Source organism: Physeter macrocephalus, chromosome 9 (genome assembly GCF_002837175.3).
Source record: "Physeter macrocephalus isolate SW-GA chromosome 9, ASM283717v5, whole genome shotgun sequence".
NCBI classification, from domain to species: domain Eukaryota; kingdom Metazoa; phylum Chordata; class Mammalia; order Artiodactyla; family Physeteridae; genus Physeter; species Physeter macrocephalus.
In genome coordinates, this window is record NC_041222.1 from 102,549,375 (window position 1) to 102,569,983 (window position 20,609).

The window sequence follows — 20,609 nt, forward strand, 5'->3', positions numbered from 1 at the left end:
ACGCGGGCCTCTCACTGTTGTGGCCTCTCCCATTGCGGAGCACAGGCTCCGGACACGCAGACTCAGCGGCCATGGCTCACGGGCCCAGCCGCTCCGCAGCACGTGGGATCCTCCCGGACCGGGGCACGAACCCGTGTCCCCTGCATCGGCAGGCGGACTCTCAACCACTGCGCCACCAGGGAAGCCCTAGACTTCATTAATTTTAAGAACTTTTGCTTCTTTTAAAATCACTGTTAAGCAAGTGAAAAGGAAAGCCACGCATGAAGAGTAAATGTTTGCAAAACCTATTTATTAGGGCTTGGTCTCACTAAAAGACCAAGCCCTAATAAATAATATCTCTATTAGATATTATCATATCTCATAAAGAACTTGTGTCCGGAATATATAAAGAGCCCTCACAACTCAAGAACACAAGCCCAGTTTTTTAAAATGGGAAAAGATTTGAACAGACAGTTCACCAAAGAAGATACACAGATGAACATAAGCATATGAAAGGGGCTCAATACCATTAATCATTAAGGAAATACAACATAAAATGGCCATGAGACAGCTATTAGAATGGCAAAAAATAAAAAAGACTGACCATACCAAGGGCTGGAGAGGATGTGGACAAACTGGACTGCTGGTGGAAATTTTAAACAGTACAACCACTTTGGGAAAACAATTTAGCAATTCCTTAAAACGTAAAACATACACCTACCAGCTATTCTACTCCTACGTGAATACTGAGAAAAATCTCCACAAGGTTCTGGCAGGTGATGGGAAAGGAACCCTCTTGAAATATGTCAGAGCATTCTGTTCTTCTTAACAAGGCCTGCCCTTGGGAGAAACTAGTGAACCAGAGCCTGATCAGCTGGAGTATTATCAGAGCCCGATTGATCTGGGGGAAGGGAAATACCCAACTCCAGCCCACCTAGCCATCCTGTCCCACCTAAGGGGAGAGGAAAGGACTGAGACACATTTGTGAAGTTCGCAGCCCGGAAGCACAGTCTCACTACAAGACCAAGCCCTAATTACAGGACCATGGAATGCTTCCTCTCCCTTCATATCTCACCACCACATTACCAAAGGCCTAGTTACAGCAGTTCCTTTTACCTGGTACATAGTATCTGGCTTATGTACCATAAGCCATTTTTCTTGATACATAGTATCAAGAAAAATTTACAAGTCATACCAAAAACAAATAGATAAAGCAAGCATGAGAACCATACATGGAAGTGATGTTGGAATTATGAGACCAGGAACTTAAAACAACTGCAATTAAAGATGATGGATTGGAGTGGGGGGGATGCCCAATGCCACTTAAAATGCATACCATTACCAACAAGGTAAAACAAACTTACAAGCATTTTCCTGATACTAGATGGGGATTAGAAAGGGATATCCTATTTAAATGTATGTAGCATGCAAAATATTAAATGTAAATTAATGATACTATACCTATTACAGTAAAATTTTTAAATGTGTAAAAAAAAAACCCTGTGATTAATATGTTAAGGGGTCTAATGGATAAAGTGGACAGCATGAAAGAACAGATGGGCAATGCCAGCAGAGAGATGGAAATCCTAAGAAAGAACCAAAAATAAATAGTAGAGATAAAAAGAACATTGTAACGGAAATGAAGAATGCCTTTGGTGGGCTTATTAGTAGACTGGACACAGCTGAGGAAAGAATCTCTGAGCTTGAGGATTGGTCAATAGAATCCTTAAAAACTGAAAGCCTAAGAGAACAAACATTGAAAAAAAAAAACCAGAAACAGAACCTCCAAGGGCTGTGGGACAATTACAGAGGTGTAACACACACATAATAAGAACACCAGAAGGAGAAGAAAGAGAGGAAGGAACAGAAAAAATACTTGAAAAAATAATGACTGATAATTTACTTAAATTAATGTCAGAAACCAAACCACAGACGCAGGAAATTCAGAGAACATCAAGTAGACCGTATGTCAAAAATCTACACATGGGCAGATAATTTTCAAACTACAGAAAAACAAAGATAAAGAAAAGGTCCTTAGAAGATGCCAGAGGGGGAAAAATCACCTTACCTACAGAGGAACAAAGAAAAGAATTACATCCAACTTCTCAGAAACCATGCAAACAAGAAGAGAGTGGAGTGAAATAAACTGTTGAAAAAAAAAAATTACCAACCTAGAATTTTGTACTCTGCAAAATTATCCTTCAAAAGTAAAGGAGAAATAAAGACTTTCTCAGACAAACAAAAATTGAGAGAATTCATAGCCAGTAAACCAGCCTTATGAAAAATGTTAAAAGTTCTTTCAAGAGAAGGAAAATAATATAGGTTAGGAACTTGGATCTACATAAAGTAAAAACACTGAATTGGAATAAGAGAAGGTAAAATAAACTTTTATTCTTCTTATTCTTTATTGAGCTAAGAGGTAGCGGTTTGTTCAAAATAATAGCAACAATGTATTCAACTACCTATGTTATGTATGTATATAGATATAGATAAAGATATATATATGTATAGATATATATGCTTATGAATGGCAGCAATGATACAAGGAATGAGAGGAAGGAATTAGAATTATTTTATTATAAGGTACTCACATTACTGTACTGTGAAGTGTTATAATATTATTTGAAAGCAGAGTTGGGTTAGTCATAAATGAATACTGCAAACACTACGGCAACCACTGAAAAAGTAAAAAAGAAAAAGTATAACTAATACATTAAGAAAGGGGAGAAAATGGAATCATAGGAAATGCTCAACTGAAACCATAAAAGGAGGCAGAAAAAGAGTGGAAGAGAAAAATAGGAACAATAGCAATAAACAGAAAACAATAATAAGCATAGTAGATCCTAATCTAACTATATCAATGTCAATGTTGAATGTCAATGATCTAAATGCACCAATTACAAGACAGAGGTTGTCAGAATGGATCAAAAAGCATGACCCAACTATATGTTGCCTCACTTTAGATATAAATACACATATAGATCAAATGTAAATGGATGGAGAAAAATACATCATGCTAACAATAACCGAAAGAAAGCAGGAGGAGCTATATTAATTTCAGACAGTGCAAACATCAAAGTAAGAAAAGTTATCAGGGATAAAGAAGGGTATTACATAATGATAAAGGAGTCAATTCTCCAAGAATACATAACAATTCTTAATGGATACTTGCCTAACAACAGTGTATCAGGTTACATGAGCTAAAAACCAATACAACTGCAAGGAAAAGTAGATGAATCCACTATCATAGTTGGAGGTTTCAACACCCCTCCCTCAGAAATGGAGAGATCCAGCAGGCAGAAAATCAGAAAGGACATAGTTGGACTCAACAACACCACCAATCAACTTGATATAATAGATATCTGTAGATCACTTCACTCAACAACAGTAGAATACACATCTTTCTGAAGCTCACATGCAACATTCACCTAGATAGACAACATTCTGGGCCATAAAACACATCTTACCTAATTTAAAAGAAGTCACACAAGGTCTGCTCTCAGACCACAGTAGAATTAAACTAGAAATCAATAACAGAAAGATAACTGGAAAATAGAAAAACATGTGGAGATTAAACACATTTCTAAATAACACATGGGTCAAAGAAGAAATCTTGAGAAATTTTAAAATATTTTGAGTTTAATGAAAATGAAAACATAACTTACGAAATTTGCAGGATGCAGCAAAAGCAGTGCACAGAGGCAAATTTATGAAGGCAATGAACGCATATATTAGAAAAGAAGAGAGATCTAAAATCAATCATCTAAGTTTCTACCTTAGGAAACTAGAAAAAGAGCAAATTAAATTTGCTCCAAAGTAAGCAGAAGAAATAGTAAGAATTAGAGCAGAAATCAATAAAATTGAAAACAGGAAATCAACACAGAAAATCAATGAAACCATAAGATGGTTCTTTGAAAAGATCTATAAAACTAATAAGCCTCTAGGCAGGCTAACTAAGAAAAAAAAAGGAGAGGACACAAAATTACTAATATCTGAAATGAAAGAGGGGGCATCACTACAGATCACATGGAAAGTTAAAGGATAATAAAGGAAAAGCCCACAAATTTGATAACCTAGATGAAATGAACCAATTGCTCGAAAGACACAATCTACCAAAATTCACACAAGAAGAAACAGATGATGTGAGTAGACCTGTATCTACTAAAGAAATTGAATCAGTAATTAATAACCTCCCAAAACAGAAATCACCAGGCCCAGATGGGTTCCCTAGTAAATTCTATCAAACATTTAGGGAACAAAGTATATCAAATCTCTACAATCTCTTTCAAAGGATAGAAGCATAGGGAATACTTCCTAACTCATTCTATGAGGCCAGCATTACCCTAATACCCAAACCAGCCAAAGACATCACAAGAAAAGAAAACTACAGACCTATATCTCTCATGAACATAGATGCAAAAATCCTCAAGAAATTATTAGCAAATTGAATCCAAACAAGTATAAAAAGAATGATACACCAAAATCAAGTGGGATTTATCCCAGGTATGGAAGGCTGGTTCAACATTTGAAAGTCAATTAATGTAATCCATCACACTGACAGACTAAAAAAGAAAAAAATCACACGATCATATCAATAGATACAGGAGAAGCATTTGATAAAATTTAAACTCAAGCATGATAAAAACTCTCAGTAAACTAAAAATAGAGGGGAATGTTCTCAACTTGATAAAGACTGTCTAAAGAAACCTTCAGGTAACATTATACTTAATGGTGAGAAACTTGAAGCTTTCCCGCTAACATCAGGTACAAGGTAAGGATGTTGACTCTCACAACTCCTTTTCAACATCATACTGGAAGTCCTTGCTAATGCAATAAGGGAAGAAAAGGAAATAAAAAGTATACAGAGTGGGAAGGAAGACATAATACTGTCTTTGTTTGCAGATGACAGGTTGTCTATGTAGAAAATACAAAAGAATCAACAAAAAACTACTGGAACTAAATCATAGCAAAGTTGTAGGGTAGAAGGTTAATATATTAAAGTCAACTGCTTTCCTATCTACTAAAAATGAGTAAATGGAGTTTGAAATTAAAAACACAATATCATCTACATTAGCACCCTCCCAAAATGAAATACTTAGGTATAAATCTAACAAAATATATACAACGAGATCTATATGAGGAAAAACTACCAAACTGTTGAACATAACCAAAGAACTAAATAAGTGGAAAGATATTCCATATTCCATGTTCATGGAGAAAGGAAGACTCAATATTGTCAAGATGTCAGTTCTTCTCAACTTGATGTACAGATTTAATACAATCCCAATAAAAATCCCAGAAAGTTATTTTGTGGACATTGATAAACTGATTCTAAAATTTATATGGAAAGGCAAAAGACCCAGAATAGCCGACACAATATTGAAAGAAAAGAACAAAGTTGGCAGGGCTTCCCTGGTGGCGCAGTGGTTGAGAGTCCGCCTGCCGATGCAGGGGACACGGGTTCGTGCCCCGGTCCGGGAAGATCCCACATGCCGCGGAGCGGCTAGGCCCGTGAGCCATGATCGCTGAGCCTGCGTGTCCGGAGCCTGTGCTCCGCAATGGGAGAGGCCACAACAGTGAGAGGCCCGCGTACCGCAAAAAAAAACAAAAACAAACAAACAAAAAAAGAACAAAGTTGGAGGACTGACATTACCTGACTTTAAGACTAACAATAAAGCTACAGTAATCAACACAGTGTGGTATTGGTGAAAGAATAGACAAATAGGTCAATGGAACAGAATACAGAGCTCAGAAATAGAATTCTATAAATACAGTTAACTGATCTTTGACAAAAGAGCAAAAGCAATACAATGTGAAAGACAGTCTCTTCAACAAATGGTGCTGGAACAACCAGACATCCACATGCCCTAATATGAATATAAACACAGGCTTTACACCCTTCACAAGAAATTAACTCAAAATGGATCATAGACCTAAAAGTAAAGTACAAAACTCTAAAACTCCTAGAAGATAACACAGGATAAAATCTAGATGACCTTGGGTTTGGTGATGCCTTTTCAGACACAATACCAAACACATGATATATGAAAAAATAATTAATAAGCTGGACTTCATTAAAATTAAAAACACCTGCTCTTTGAAAGAAAATATTAAGAGAATTAGAAGATAAGCCACAGACTCGGAGAAAATATGTGCAAAAGGCACATCTGCTGAAAGACTGTTATCCAAACTGTACAAAGAACACTTAAAATTCAACAATAAGAAAACAAACAACCTGACTTTTAAAATGGGCCAAAGACTTTAACAGACACTTCACCAAAGATATACAGATGGCAAATAAGCACATGAAAAGATGCTCCACATCATATGTCATCAGGAAATGCAAATTAAAACAATGAGAGACCACTACACACCTAACAGAATGGCCAAAATCCACAACACTGACAACACCAAAAGCTGGTGAGAATATGGCATAACAAGAACTCTCGTTCATTGCTGGTGGGAATGCAAAATAATCCAGCCACTTTGGAATACAGTTTGATGGTTTCTTACAAAACTAAACATAATCTTAGCATATAATCCAGCAATCATGCTCCTTTGTATTTATCCACAGAAGTTAAAAACATGTCTGCATAAAAACCTGCAGGAGGATGTTTATAGCAGCTTTATTCATAACTGCCAAAACTTGGAAGCCACCAAGATGTCCTTCAGTAGGTGAATGGATAAATAAACTGTGGTACATCCAGACAATGGAATATCATCCAGTGCTAAAAAAGAAAGATAGCTGGTAAGCCATGAAAAGACATGGAGGAACTTTAAAAGCATATTACTAAATGAAAGAAGCCAATATGAAAAGATGACATACTGTGTGATTCCATCTATAGGACATTATGGAAAAGGCGAAACTATGAAGACAATAAGAAGGACCAGTGGTTGCTGTGGGGCTGGGGGTTGGTGGGGAGAGATGAATAGGCAGAGCGCAGAGGATTTTTAGGGCAGTGAAAATACCATGTGTGATATTTAAATGATGGGTATAAGCCATTACACATCTGTCCAACCCATAGAATGTACAACACAAGGCATGAAACTGAATGCCAACTATGGACTTAGGGTGATTCGGATGTGTCAATGTAGGGTCATCCTTGGTAAAATGTACCATGTGGTGATGGATGTTGATAACATGGGAGACTGTGCATGTTTGGGGCAGGGGGTACATCGAAATCTGCAGCTTCCTTTCCATTTTATTGTAAGCCAAACTGCTCTAAAATAACTAAGTTTTCTTTTTTAAATCCATTATCTTACCTAAAATAACTGACCTTTGAGGTGCATCTAATCACTGAAAACTTCATAGTAAAATTTCCTTTCAACAATATTGTTTTCTTTCATCGTACAATATACATATCTGTCTTCCTCCCTTTTTAATACTCCAGAGGTAGGAAAGACACTTCAGCACCTGACAACAAGATGAAATCTGAATGGCTGTGGAGTCTGATTCTGGTTCCTCCAACTATTTTGCTAGTCTTCCTTTACTACAAGAGCCTCCATTTTCTTCATGTTTAATATGGAAGCCAGAAAAACGTGATTCAATAGATAATGCATATTCCATAGTTGTATGCAGATACGATGCTTAAAGTGTTATCTCCTGAAAGAGGAATTAGACTTGCGGTATGATCCCAAGAGTTCAAACTAGAACTGGTGGGTGGAAGCCACAGAAAAATATTTTCCAGTAAGGGAAACGTTAGAACTGTATCAGTGGAATATGGATTTAGTCAACAATGAGTTTCCCATCATGGTAGGTGTTCGAGAACAGGGTGAATGCCTCTTACGGGGAATTCAAGCCTCTGTTTTCAACTGAGGCTAAGATGTAACCCATGTGGGAGAAGAGTTCACAATTACTAAAAATATGCAACAAAAATGGGTCCCCAAAATAATTCTGAAAGTTTTTAAAACTTAACTATAAATATATCTATAGAATATAATCTGTCAATGTCAAGATAACTGGGCTTTTTGTTTCTGTCAGGGTTGGACCCACATTCTTGGACAATGTTGTTAGGATATGCAAGGTCAAGAATCACTGTACACAATGATGCTATTTGTTCCAGAAATTTACTTGAGTTTTTATCACCTTAAAAAGCAGTTTTTCTCTACTGAATATACTGAAAAAAATGACTGGGTCCTTAAAAACACAGATTCTGGCTCTTCCCACTATCTCCCTTCCCCCTCCCTCACATAACTCTCATTCAATATTTCTTTGTGGAGCTCAGGCATGTCATTTTTAACAAATATTCTAAGTGATTTTTATTGTAGGTGGTCATAAAACTAAACTTTGAGAGACATTCAAAGAGAGTAGAAAAAATCAACGCCCACTTTTTCTATTCAAGAGTTTATGAGAATGCTGCAGAACTTTATGTTCAGATGAATTCCATCTTTAAACCAAACAAACAAACATACAAACACTGACACATTTTGGTTTTTCTTCTATCTCAGGGCCAAAAGCCAAAATGAAATTTATAGTACTTGCTGTCACCGTTGGACTAACTTTGCTGCTAGGAGTCCAAGCCATGCCTGCAAATCGCCTCTCTTGCTACAGAAAGATACTGAAAGATCGCAACTGTCACAATCTTCCAGAAGGAGTAGCTGACCTGACAAAGATTGATGTAAACGTCCAGGATCACTTCTGGGATGGGAAGGGATGTGAGATGATCTGTTACTGCAACTTCAGTGAATTGCTCTGCTGCCCAAAGTAAGGAAATGCAATCACAAAACATATTGCTGTGAAGTGTATGTACAACAACTCTTTCTTAAGACAACTTCATAATGAGTGTGCTAAAATTAATCACCCTTTTCAGTAAAACCCTGTTCAAATCTCAGCTATTTTTTTTTTTTTTTTTTTTTTTTTTTTTTTTTTTGTGGTATGCGGGCCTCCCTCTGCTGTGGCCTCTCCCATTGCGGAGCACAGGCTCCGGACGCGCAGGCCCAGCGGCCATGGCTCACGGGCCCAGCCGCTCCGCGGCATGTGGGATCCTCCCAGACCGGGGCGCGAACCCGGTTCCCCTGCATCGGCAGGCTGACGCGCAACCACTGCGCCACCAGGGAAGCCCCTCAGCTATTTTTTAGGATCATCACCATTATGTACCAAAATGAAAGTTTTCATTTAAGAGACAGAGTTTGGCAGATTTTAGTAAAACTAAATGAGATACAGGAAATTAACAACACTCCAATCTATTAAATTCTGAATTTCCTATCTGATTTTTAACCACACACACAAAAAATCTTCTGGTAGCTGAAGTCACCTTCAAGGCTGACATCTTAAACTAATTTGAAAACTAATAAAAGGCTTTAGATAAAAGACCCCAGTGAATAGATGAAGTAACTGGATGGAAAAGTTTGGTAATGGTGAAAGAAAAACTTTCTAGCTCTGTGTATGAGTTAACCAGAAATTAACTGAATACAGATTGTCCACTGACTTGGAAAGTAGATGTATTTTAAGTATAATACAAAGGTAGATAAGTAAATAAATATTTATAGCTCTTGATTTTAAAATAATCTTCTCCTGGTTATTGAGGAAGCTCAAATACTATGATCTTGGCTACTTCATATTGAAATCAGCTTTTTCAAATTACTTTCAACATATCATCATATTTTTCATTTTTCTAAGAAATCTGTGAGCTAGAAAGGGCAGATATAACCATCTTATCAAAGAAAGGTGTAGAGAGGTAAAATGACCACCATCCCGCAAACTAGCTAATATCAGCACTGAGACTAGAACACAGGTCTTCTGATTTGGTCTGGGTATTTTTTCTACCAAGCCAGTTGGTTCTTAAGTATGGTTCCCAGAACAGCAGCTTCAACATTACCTGAGTTCTTGTTAAAAACGTAGTTCATCCCTGGGCCCCAGATCAAACCAAATGAATCAGAAACAATGGAGAGGAAGCACAGCAATTATGGCTTAAACGCTCCAAGTGATTCTGATGCATAATAAAATTTGAGAATCACTTGATTAAACAATGATATCAAAAACTCAAGTTAACTGATTCCATAAGATGATTTAACTTCTCCTACATAAATGAAACGCCATCTAATATTAAAATATCATGTTTACTTTTTTGTTAAGACTTGAAACTAATTTATTGAAATGTACTTACTTTATGATATAATTTTTGACTATCCATTGTTAATGAATGAGCTAGAAGTATGGATATATGAAAATAATTTCTATCTGATTTTGGGTTACAGTTTTCCCAGTAGCAACAAATATCTAAGTATATTTCTTTTTTTTTTTTTTTTTTTTTACCTATAAACACAAATTTTATTTTGCCATTCTATTTTTTCAGTTGCATTGAATATAATTAAATACAGCACTGTATAAGTTTAAGGTATACAGCACAATGAGTTGACATACACATACAGCTGACCTGTGAACAACACACGTTTGAATTGCATGGGTCCACTTATCCGCAAATTTCTTTCACTAAACATAATACATACCACAGTACTATCCCATCTATGGTTGGTTGAATCCTCGGATGTTGAACCACAAATATGGAAGACTGACTGTAAAGTTATGCACGGATTTTCCATTGCACAGAGGCTCAGCACCCCTTACTGCTGCATTGTTCAAGGGTCAACTGTATTGTGAAATGGTTACCATAATAAGTTTAGTTAACACGAATCACCTCATATAGTTACAATTTTTTTTCCTCGTGATAACCTGTAGGATCTAGTCTCTTAGCAACTTTCAAATATATCATACAACAGTGTTAGCTACAGTCATCATGTTGTACATTGCATGCTAATTATATTTCTAATGAGCCATAATCATAATACTACCTTGCACATATACACATATTATACCGTTCATTTTTATTATACATCACCTTATGTGATCTTTCCAACAAGAGTGGATAGAGTTGAGTAGCTCAAAATTTCACCTTTCCCTATAAAACCTAGAAATTTACTTATTGACTTCCTAACAAATTTTTAATCTTGTTTCTTAGTTGTAGATTTAAACTTCATGGCCTATCCCCACCCATATCAGAGAAATGAATATTTTGGTATGCTTGTAAGGTTTTGAAATCACCCAATATTTCCTACTCTTTATAGACAAATGACAGCATAATGTCCACGGCAGATGGGGGAAAGTAGAAGAACTGATTACCTTCTTGGTCTTTGCTGCTCTTGTGGCAAAAGTCCTCCCACTCTTTGTACTTTATTCACCTAAAAAGAATAGTCATATCTGAAATCCTGGAAATCAGCGTCCATTTCTTGCTCAGAAAAGTCTAACATATATCTTAACTTTCAGCTGGATTTAATTCATGTTCTGCTCTCTTTCAGAGATGTCTTCTTTGGACCAAAGATCTCTTTCGTGATTCCTTGCAACAATCACTGAGAATCATCCTGTATTCCAGACAACACCATTCTTAATTCCCCACAAACCACACTATAACAGTGTAGCTGTATTTCTGGTTTCTATGAAGTGCAATAAAGCACAGATTCTATAAATTCTTACTTGCCTAAGTAAACTTGTGTTAAATTAGCAGTAATAAAAATTCCATTTAATTTTTCTCTGTGGAAATTGTTTAAAATTTTTGACTAGAAAATTTTCATCTACAAGGTGTTCACTGTGCTCAGTAAAAGAATTCTGTCCCTCAGAGGAAGAGCCATAACCCTGGCTCAAAGATGGAGAATACTTTCAGTTCTTGATAGTTCTGTTCTTGACAGATCATGTATACTTAATGAAAAGAACCAGAGATAAATTGAGGTTCTTGGAAGGGAAACTAGAAGTTTTCTAGTAAGAAGGGGGAAAAGGGAGCCAATATTTGAGTATATATTATGTATGCCCAGTACTTTAAGCACATTTGCATTTTTCTCTCTTAAAAAACCACAAAACCATCAAGATAAGTATTCTTAAACCCACTTTTCAGATGCTAACTCAAGTTAAGGTATTTGCTAAAAATCAAGACAGACTTTGAAGAGAGTTCCAGTTCCAAAACACTCACATAGTTGTACCCTTAAAACTATGCTACATACCCCTGACGTGTCCATTTTTCTTGGGAATAACAAAACACATTAAAAGAAACATGTAATGGATGAGAATTTAAAGTCACGTGAATTTTAAAGGTAAATAAAACGGATGCCTTCAAAGATATTTTCTGGGTGTTAGAGACAGTTTTGGACTATGCTCCACAACTTTGGAGGTGTGCACTGATGAGTAGCCAGCAGAATTAATTTCAGAAAGTCCTTCATGCTATAAAAATTTATTAGATACTCGCTAAGTGCCAGCTGTTATTAAGATTTGGGGATGTAGTAATGAATAAGATGGACTGCTCTTGGAACTTGTATTCTAACAAAACTGTAATCATTACAAATATTTATAAATGTGAAGCCTGCTGCTACAAAGGAGAAGTGTAGGGTGCTATACAAAGTACTGCTGTGGGGAAACGTTTGAGAAGCACCACAGGTGTAGTAAATCTAGGAGATAACCATTTTGAGTTAAAGTGACATTGTTTCACTGAAATACATCCTTGGAGGTCCCTGATCTGTTTCTCAAGACCACACCCAGAGCAGTTTCAGTGTTCAATAGGTGTTACTGGGCTGAACAAAAGAATTTTGAGGTAATCAGAATTCAGTTCCTCTTAAAAGCTGCAAAAACATAAGTCAGAACATGTTTTCAAATACTATGACTTCTACAAAAATGCATGAAGTGGAATTTTTTTTAAAAACCTCAAATATATTGTTTTATCAACATAGTACATGATTTGATAGAGTTTTTTTTCCTTCACTGAACTGACAGGTATTAAAGTCAAACTAACACAATAACAGAAGTCTTATATCCTTTCTGGAACAGTGCATAGAATAGGTAAATAAAGAAAATCATCAGTACATTTTCTACTTGGTATAGACTCTCTCTGAGGGAGGAAAAAAACAAGGCAATTCAACAATGGCTTTTTACTAAATATGCCCTTATCACTGCACTCAAAACCTGATGAGAAAAATAGTATTTGGAAAAAAGCTAAATATTTAATAAATGGAATTTTATAGATTATTATGACTATTCTTCATATTCTCTCCTTTCTGGAAATAGCTTGTAATATCAAATTGCATTACATTATTTTAGAAATGAATGCATTATAGAAGCACACTCTTTTTTATGTAAATTACCAAATAAATGTAAAACGTGAATGTTCACACAACTTACCTATGCAACCTTTTCTGACTTGGTCAATATGTTTTACCAAATAAATGTAAAAACATGAATGTTCACACAACTTACCTATGCAACCTTTTCTGACTTGGTCAATATGTTTTTAAAAGCAAACATTTCATTCAGTCATTTAATGAATAGTTCCTTTATTTTTTCAATAGCTTTTAGCTACAACAAAAGACAACTAAACTTTTATTAAAAATGTACTACTGTGGTAAACACTGTCTTTCAACTGAATGAGATAGGTACTATCACAATCCCTGCTCAATGGACAAAAATGCCAAGGCTTAGAGATTAAGTAGCTCATATTAAGTTACATTATCAGAGCAGTAAAGCCAGGTTTTGAATGTGACCAGTTTTCCTCTAGCATCTAGAGCCTTAACCACTGCTTTATTTAATAGCATCAGATAATCTATTTCCTTTTTAGGAAAGCAAACTTTTACTTGTATGCGACAAGTATGCGACATTTCAGATAGCTCATATATGTTAAAAGCTTAAATGAATAACAATTGAATAACAAATAATAAAATAACAAATGAATAACAATTTCTGTATTTTTATCTTTGACTTTCTATATTCTTGTTCTTACTATGAATTCCATGGTGCTGAGCACAAAGTTGACAGTAATACTTACTAATAGCTCATCTCTTCTTGATAAAATTTTTCTTTTCCTCATCATAATCCATAGGGACTCCTTGAATATTTTTATTTGCTGGGATTAGGTACTAATCCTAAAGGATTATTAGAGAATTGGAAGCAACATGGAGAAACAAAACAATGAGCAACAACTCTTAGAGGGAGAGGACAGGTAAGAACATTCACAGCTCATTCTACAACCTTAACTTCCTTATAACTGCCCAGAGATACACATGAATTCTTTCAATAATAAATTGTCTTAGCAAAGTATTATGACAGGTACTTTTAAAATGTAAATAATCTTACCAGTAAAATACTATGGGCTTTAAAATAATTTTCCCAAAAGGAAAAAATTATCAAATTCATGTATTTCTAAATCATACTGCATTAACCACCTAAACCTAAACTTTTCTGTCAAAGAATTAAAGAGAAACTGATTTTAGAAAAGTATAGTAAATTGACACTGAATTAGCTTCCTCAATTTACTTCTATAGAACGGTATCACCAAAATGTGCTCAACTTTGTATAGTGGTATACCTGGAGAGAAATGCATGGCATACATGTAGCCAATATACTCTCAGAATTTTACAAATAAAAACCTATAGTAAATTTTCAACAAAAGAAGTATATGTGATCTCCATTTCCAGAGTTTTAGAAGTCAAAACATAAGTCTGTTGGGTATTATGGGTATAAAACTGACTTGATGTCTACTTTAAATATACATTAAAGGGAATACACACATACAACACACACACACACACAAACACATATATGATAATCTAGTAGCAATTAATATGATTATTACTTAAGAACTATAGTTGACTATGTAGACTATAAATGCAACTGGGACATGATGCATATAGGAAACTAAAGTTTGTAGTATCAGCTTTTAGCTACAAAGAAATACAAGAAATATCCTAATCCCCAAAGAATAAATTCTATAGTAAACAGTACACACACTTAAAAATATATATATGCATACATAAGACATTTCTTGACACTTTTAAACTAACTCCAGTTAAATAAATAAGCAATAACATGACAAAAAATTATTTTTGAATCACCATAATTTGCCTAGATCACAATCTGAATTTTGTTATCAAAACTATGTAAATCCATACAAATAGCAGCTAAAAGAGAGCTGGCTGGCATGGCTATACAAATATCAGACAATATAGATTTTAAATTAAAAAAATTGTACAAGAGACAAGGAAAGACATTTTATAGTTAAAAGGGTCAATCCACAACAAGATATAAAAATTATAGATATATATGCACCAAACAACAGAGCCAGAAAATATATGAAGGAAACATTGACAGAACTGAAAGGAGAAATAGTTCTACAATAATAGTTGGAGGTCTCAATACTTTACTTTAAATAATGGATAGACATCTAGACAGAAGATTAAAAAGGAAACGGAGGACTTGAACAACACTCTAAACCATCTAGACCTAACAGACATATACAGAACACTTCACCCAACGATAGCAGAATACACATTCTTCTCAAGTGCACATGGAACATTCTTCAGGATAGTATGTTAGCCCATAAAACAATTTTCCATAAATTAAAAAAATTGAAATCATACAAACTATCTTCTCTAACCATAATGGAATGAAGCTAGAAATCAGTAACAGAAGAAAAACAGGAAAATCCACAAATATGTGGAAATTAAACAATGCATCCTTAACAACCAATGAGTCAAAGAAGAACTAGGAAAGTCAGAAAATACTCTGAGATGAATGAAAACAAAAAACACACCAAACTTATGGGATGCAGCAAAAGAACTACTCAGAGAGAAACTTATAGCTGCACACATATACATTAATAAATAGGAAAGATCTCAAATCAACTGAACTTTGCACCTTAAGAAACTAGAAAAAGAAGAGCAAACTTAATCCAAAGCCAGTGTTAGAAAGAAAATAATAAAGATTAGAGCAGAAATACATGAAATGGAGAATAGAAAAATAATAATCAATGAAACCAAATAAAATATCAACAAAATTGACAAACCCTCAGCTAGACTACTAAAAAAAAAAGAGAGAGAGAGAAAGCACATATAACTAAAATTACAAATAAAAGCAGGGACATTACAACCAACCTTACAGAAATTAAAAGTATTATAAGAGAACGCTACGGACAATTGTATGACAACAAACTGAATAAACTAGATGAAATGGACAAATTCCTAGAAACACAAAATTACCAAAGGTGACTCAAGAATAAATAGAAAACCTCAACTGCCCTATAATAAGTAAAGAGATTGAATCAATAATCAAAAATTTTCCATCAAAGAAATGTCCCGGACCAGATGATTTTGCTAGTGAATTCAATCAAACTTTTAAAAGATAAATTAATGTCACTCCTATTCAAATTTTTCCAAAAAACAGAAAAGGAGAGAACACATTCAATGAGGCCAGCATTATCCTGATAGCAAAGTCAGATAAAGACAGCAGAAGAAACTATAGAACAATATCCCTTATGAATATAGATGTAAAAATCTTCAACAAAATACTAACAAACCAAACCTAACAGCACACTAAAAGGATTATACAACATGACCAAGTGATATTTATCCCAGGAATGCAAGGGTGGTTCAACCAAAGAAAACAATTCAATGTAATACACTAAATTAACAGAACAAAGGGGGGGGGAAAACATGATTACTTCAATAGTTATAGAAAAAGTATTTGATGAAATTCAACACCCTTTCATGATTAAAAAACTCAGCAAAGAATAGAAAAAACTTCCTTAATAAAATAAAGAGCATTTACGATATATCCACAATTAACATTATACTCAATGGTGAAAATAAAGAACAAAACAAGGATGCCTGTTTTCATCCCTGCTACTCAACATTGTACTATAAGTCCTAGTCAGAGCAATTCAGCAACAAAAATAAATAAAAGGCATCCAAATTCAAAAGGAAGAAGTAAAATTATCTCTATTTAAAGATAACATGATTCCATATACAGAAAATATCATAAAATCCACAAAAATACTACTAGAGCTAATAAATGAATTCAGCACAGGTGCAGGGTCAAAACACACTAATCAGTGTTTTATACACCAGTAAGGAACAATCCAAAAAAAGATATTAACAAAACAATTCCATTTATAATAACATCAAAAAGGATAAAATATCATGAATAAATTTAACCAAGGAGGTGAAAGACCTGTACACTGGAAACTACAAAACATTACAGAAAGAAATTAAAGAAGACCTAAAAGTAATGGAAAGATAATCCATGTTCACGGAATGAAATACTTAACATTTTAAAGATGGCAACTGTCAAGCGATCTACAGATTCAGTACAATCCTCATCAAAATTCTAATGGTCTTTTTTTTTTTTTCCAGAAATAGAAAAGCCAATCCTCAAATTCATATGGAACTGCAAGGGGCCCCAAATATTCTAAACAATACTGAAAAAGAAAAACAAAGTGGGAGGGCTCACACCTTCTGATTTTAAAACCTACTACAAGGCTACAGTAGTCAAATATGTATGGTACTGGCTTAATAGAAATATAGGCCAAAGGAACAGAATTGAGAATATAGAAATAAACCAAAACATCTATGGCAAACTGATTTTTGACAAAGGTGCCAAGACCACTCAGTGGGGAAAGAACAGTCTCTTCAACAAATACTGCTGGAACAACTGGATAACCTCATTCAAAAGAATGAAGCTGGAACTCTACCTCACTCCATATACAAAAATTGACTCAAAATGGGTCAATGCCCTAAATTTAAGAGCTAAAACTATAAAATTCCTAGAAAAAACATACGGGCTAATCTTTATAACCTTAGATTTGGCAATGGATTCTTAGGCTTGACACCAAAAGTATAAGCAACAAAAGAAAAAAATTAATTGTACTAAATAAAAATTTTAAACTTTTTTTTTTTTTTTTTTTTTTTTGCCGGTACGCGGGCCTCTCACTGTTGTGGCCTCTCCCGTTGCGGGGCACAGGCTACGGACGTGCAGGCTCAGCGGCCACGGCTCGCGGGCCCAGCCGCTCCGCGGCATGTGGGATCCTCCCGGACCGGGGCACGAACCCGCGCTCCCTGCATCGGCAGACGGACTCTCAACCACTGCGCCACCAGGGAAGCCCAAAAATTTTAAACTTTTATGCATCAAAGAACATTAACAAGAAAGTGAAAAGGCAATCTACAGAATGGGAGAAAATATTTGTAAATCATATATTGGATGTAGAGTCAATACCTAGAATAAAGAACTCCTACAACTCAGCAACAACAAAAACAACCCAATTTAAAAATGAACAAAGGAACTGAAAAGAAATGGAAATCAAAACCACAGTGAGATACCACTTCGCACCTAGTAAGATGGCTTTAATAAAAAAAAAAAAAAAAAAGGAAATACAAGTATTAGCAATTTGGAGAAATAGCTGTTAAGAATGTACAATGGGGGCTTCCCTGGTGGTGCAGTGGTTGAGAGTCTGCCTGCCGATGCAGGGAACATGGGTTCGTGCCCTGGTCCGGGAGGATCCCACATGCCGTGGAGCGGCTGGGCCCGTGGGCCATGGCCGCTGAGCCTGCGCGTCCGGAGCCTGTGCTCCGCGACGGGAGAGGCCAGCATACAGCAAAAAAAAAAAAAAAAAAAAAAAAAAAAAGAATGTACAATGATACAGCCACTATGGAAAAGTTTGGAGGTTCCTCAAAACGTTATAGAATTACCATGTGACTCAGCAACTCCACTCCTAGATATATATCCAAGAAAAATGAAGACATGTCCACACAGAAACTTGTACACGAATGTTTATAGCAGCATTATTCATAATAGCCAAAGGTGGAAATCCAAATATCTAAATGTCCATCAATGGATGATTGGAAAAACAAATTGTGATTTTCCAATTGTGATTGGAAAAACAAATTGGAAAAACACATTTTCCAATCAGTGGATGATTGGAAAAACAAATTCACACAATGGAATGTTATTCAGCCATGAAAAGCAAAAAGTACTAATATATGCTGCAATTTAGATAAACCTTGAAAATATTAAAGCAAAAAAATCCAGAAACAAAGGGACATGTATTGTATGATTCCCTTTACATGATATATCCATGATAGGCAAGTCCATAGAGACAGAAAGATTAGAGGTTATCAGGGGATGGGAAGAGGTGGAATTGGGAGTAGTTACTTATCAGTGTTTCTATGGGGTAAGGAAAAGTTTTTAAAATAGAGCTGGTGGTTGCACAACATTGTGAATACACTAAATACTACCAAATTGTACACTTTAAAGTGGCTAACTTCAATTAAAAAAAAACCTTTATGTAGAAATAATAGAGCTTACTTTCTTAAAGAAATTTATTTCAGACATTAATTTTTAGCCTTTTGCTAAATTATTCAGTAAAAGGTAGTTACCAAATAACTTATTTCTTGAGCTGCTGCTACACATTCTACCCCAATGGTAGTCAAATTTGGATTCTTCTCCTGGTGCTCTAATATTAAAAGTAAACCATATACTTAAAGAGATTTACTTTTTCTTGTTCAGATATAAATAAGTAAAAAGATTTCCACTAAACTCGTAATTTTTAAAACCCAACAGCAAAGAATTAAAATTTTTATGTAAAACTTTTACACTGCAGCTTCTTGAGTCTCTCATTTTTGGGGAGGCTCTTAAGTTCTCAATTTTTCATGTTTTAAACTGCTCTAACGAGATTTAATTTCACTGGATAATCAACACTCAACTCTTCTTCACTTTTTTATACAACTACATTTTATGCACATAATTGTATGAAACTAACATTGATTCATTGTATTCATAAACATATATTTTAATGTCAGCAAATAATTTCAAGCTTTTTTCATAAGAATGGAGTGTGATTTTATAGGAAAAAATAAGCCTACAGACAAGTTTCTACACTAAGCCTTTATAGATTTAGGTAAAAATATAAAATATAGAGGTAATACTTTCTTCAAATAAACCACCACATCTTGTAGCTATGTGGTTCATCTTCATACAGCTAAGAAAAAACTTCTCATGGAGATTTCTAGAGTACTGGAAACCAGAGGTTTCTGTAATACCAATTATTACAAGCTCTGGCTCATCAATAAAGTAGCAAGTAAATCTTTAAATGGTCACAGCAAGAAGAAAGACCAGTAGCGTTAGAGTTCACCATTATTTTCTAGCTGTCAATACACTCAGAACACTTAAAAATACACAGACTCACCTTCTATTGAACCAGTATGTCCTTTAAATTTGGCTACATAGCAGTTCCCAATCAGGGGTGATTCTGTCCCCACCAGGGACATTTGACAATGTCTAGAGATATTTTTGGTTATCACTTTTGGAGCTCTACTGGCTCTAGTGTGTGGACTCTGGTGAGTCTGCCAAACCTACAACACACAGGACAGCCTCCCACAATAAAGAATTATCAGGCCCAAATGTCAACCTTGAGATATCCTGAGCTACATTAATGGTTTCGGCCATTTCAATCCTGAAATTTGTACCGCAATCTCAGAACACTTCACTGAAACTGTTGTTCTGTTCTGATGTCACAAGCTATAAATTTGATTTGTAACTCTAAGACCCTGGTTAAATAATACAATCTCAGGAAAAGCAGAGGTTAAAAATATTTAAGAGAAAACTGATAGAGAATGAAATATAAATATAAAAAGGAAATAAAATAGAACTCAAGTCAGAGCTATGTATGACCAAAATTTTAAGATCTTGTTAGATTTCTAGATCTCTCCAATTTATTAGCTTTAATTTGCAGTGTAAACAGTACAGAACATGACTGAAGACTAAGGGGCAGTGCAGAGGTTCTTTCTATATTTGTGCCATATAAATACCTTTTCACTAAAACAAAATT

At 35.0% G+C, this 20,609-nt stretch overlaps 2 protein-coding genes across 8 annotated transcripts in view; one reads left to right on the forward strand and one right to left on the reverse strand.

Annotated features, from left to right (window-relative positions):
* Positions 1–11,781, forward strand: part of SCRG1 (stimulator of chondrogenesis 1) — a 32,504-nt gene extending 20,723 nt beyond the window's left edge. For both annotated transcript variants that reach the window (XM_028494252.2, XM_028494253.2), the window contains exons 2-3: positions 8,428–8,683; positions 11,275–11,781. In XM_028494252.2, the coding sequence (XP_028350053.1) occupies positions 8,442–8,683; positions 11,275–11,329 (297 nt within the window). In that variant the 5' untranslated portion in view covers positions 8,428–8,441 and the 3' untranslated portion in view covers positions 11,330–11,781. The remainder of the gene's footprint in view (positions 1–8,427; positions 8,684–11,274) is intronic.
* The window catches only part of SAP30 (Sin3A associated protein 30), a 115,581-nt gene that overhangs the window by 89,399 nt on the left and 5,573 nt on the right, over positions 1–20,609 (reverse strand). For 2 of the 6 annotated variants that reach the window (XR_008618300.1, XR_008618299.1), the window contains exons 5-6: positions 13,779–13,875; positions 8,583–11,337 (exon numbers count right to left, since the gene is read on the reverse strand). The exons of 1 other annotated variant lie outside the window; for it this stretch is intronic. The gene's annotated coding sequence lies outside the window, so the exon portion shown is untranslated. The remainder of the gene's footprint in view (positions 1–8,582; positions 11,338–13,778; positions 13,876–20,609) is intronic. 3 more of the 6 variants (XR_003681355.2, XR_008618298.1, XR_008618297.1) reach the window with 3 other exon arrangements.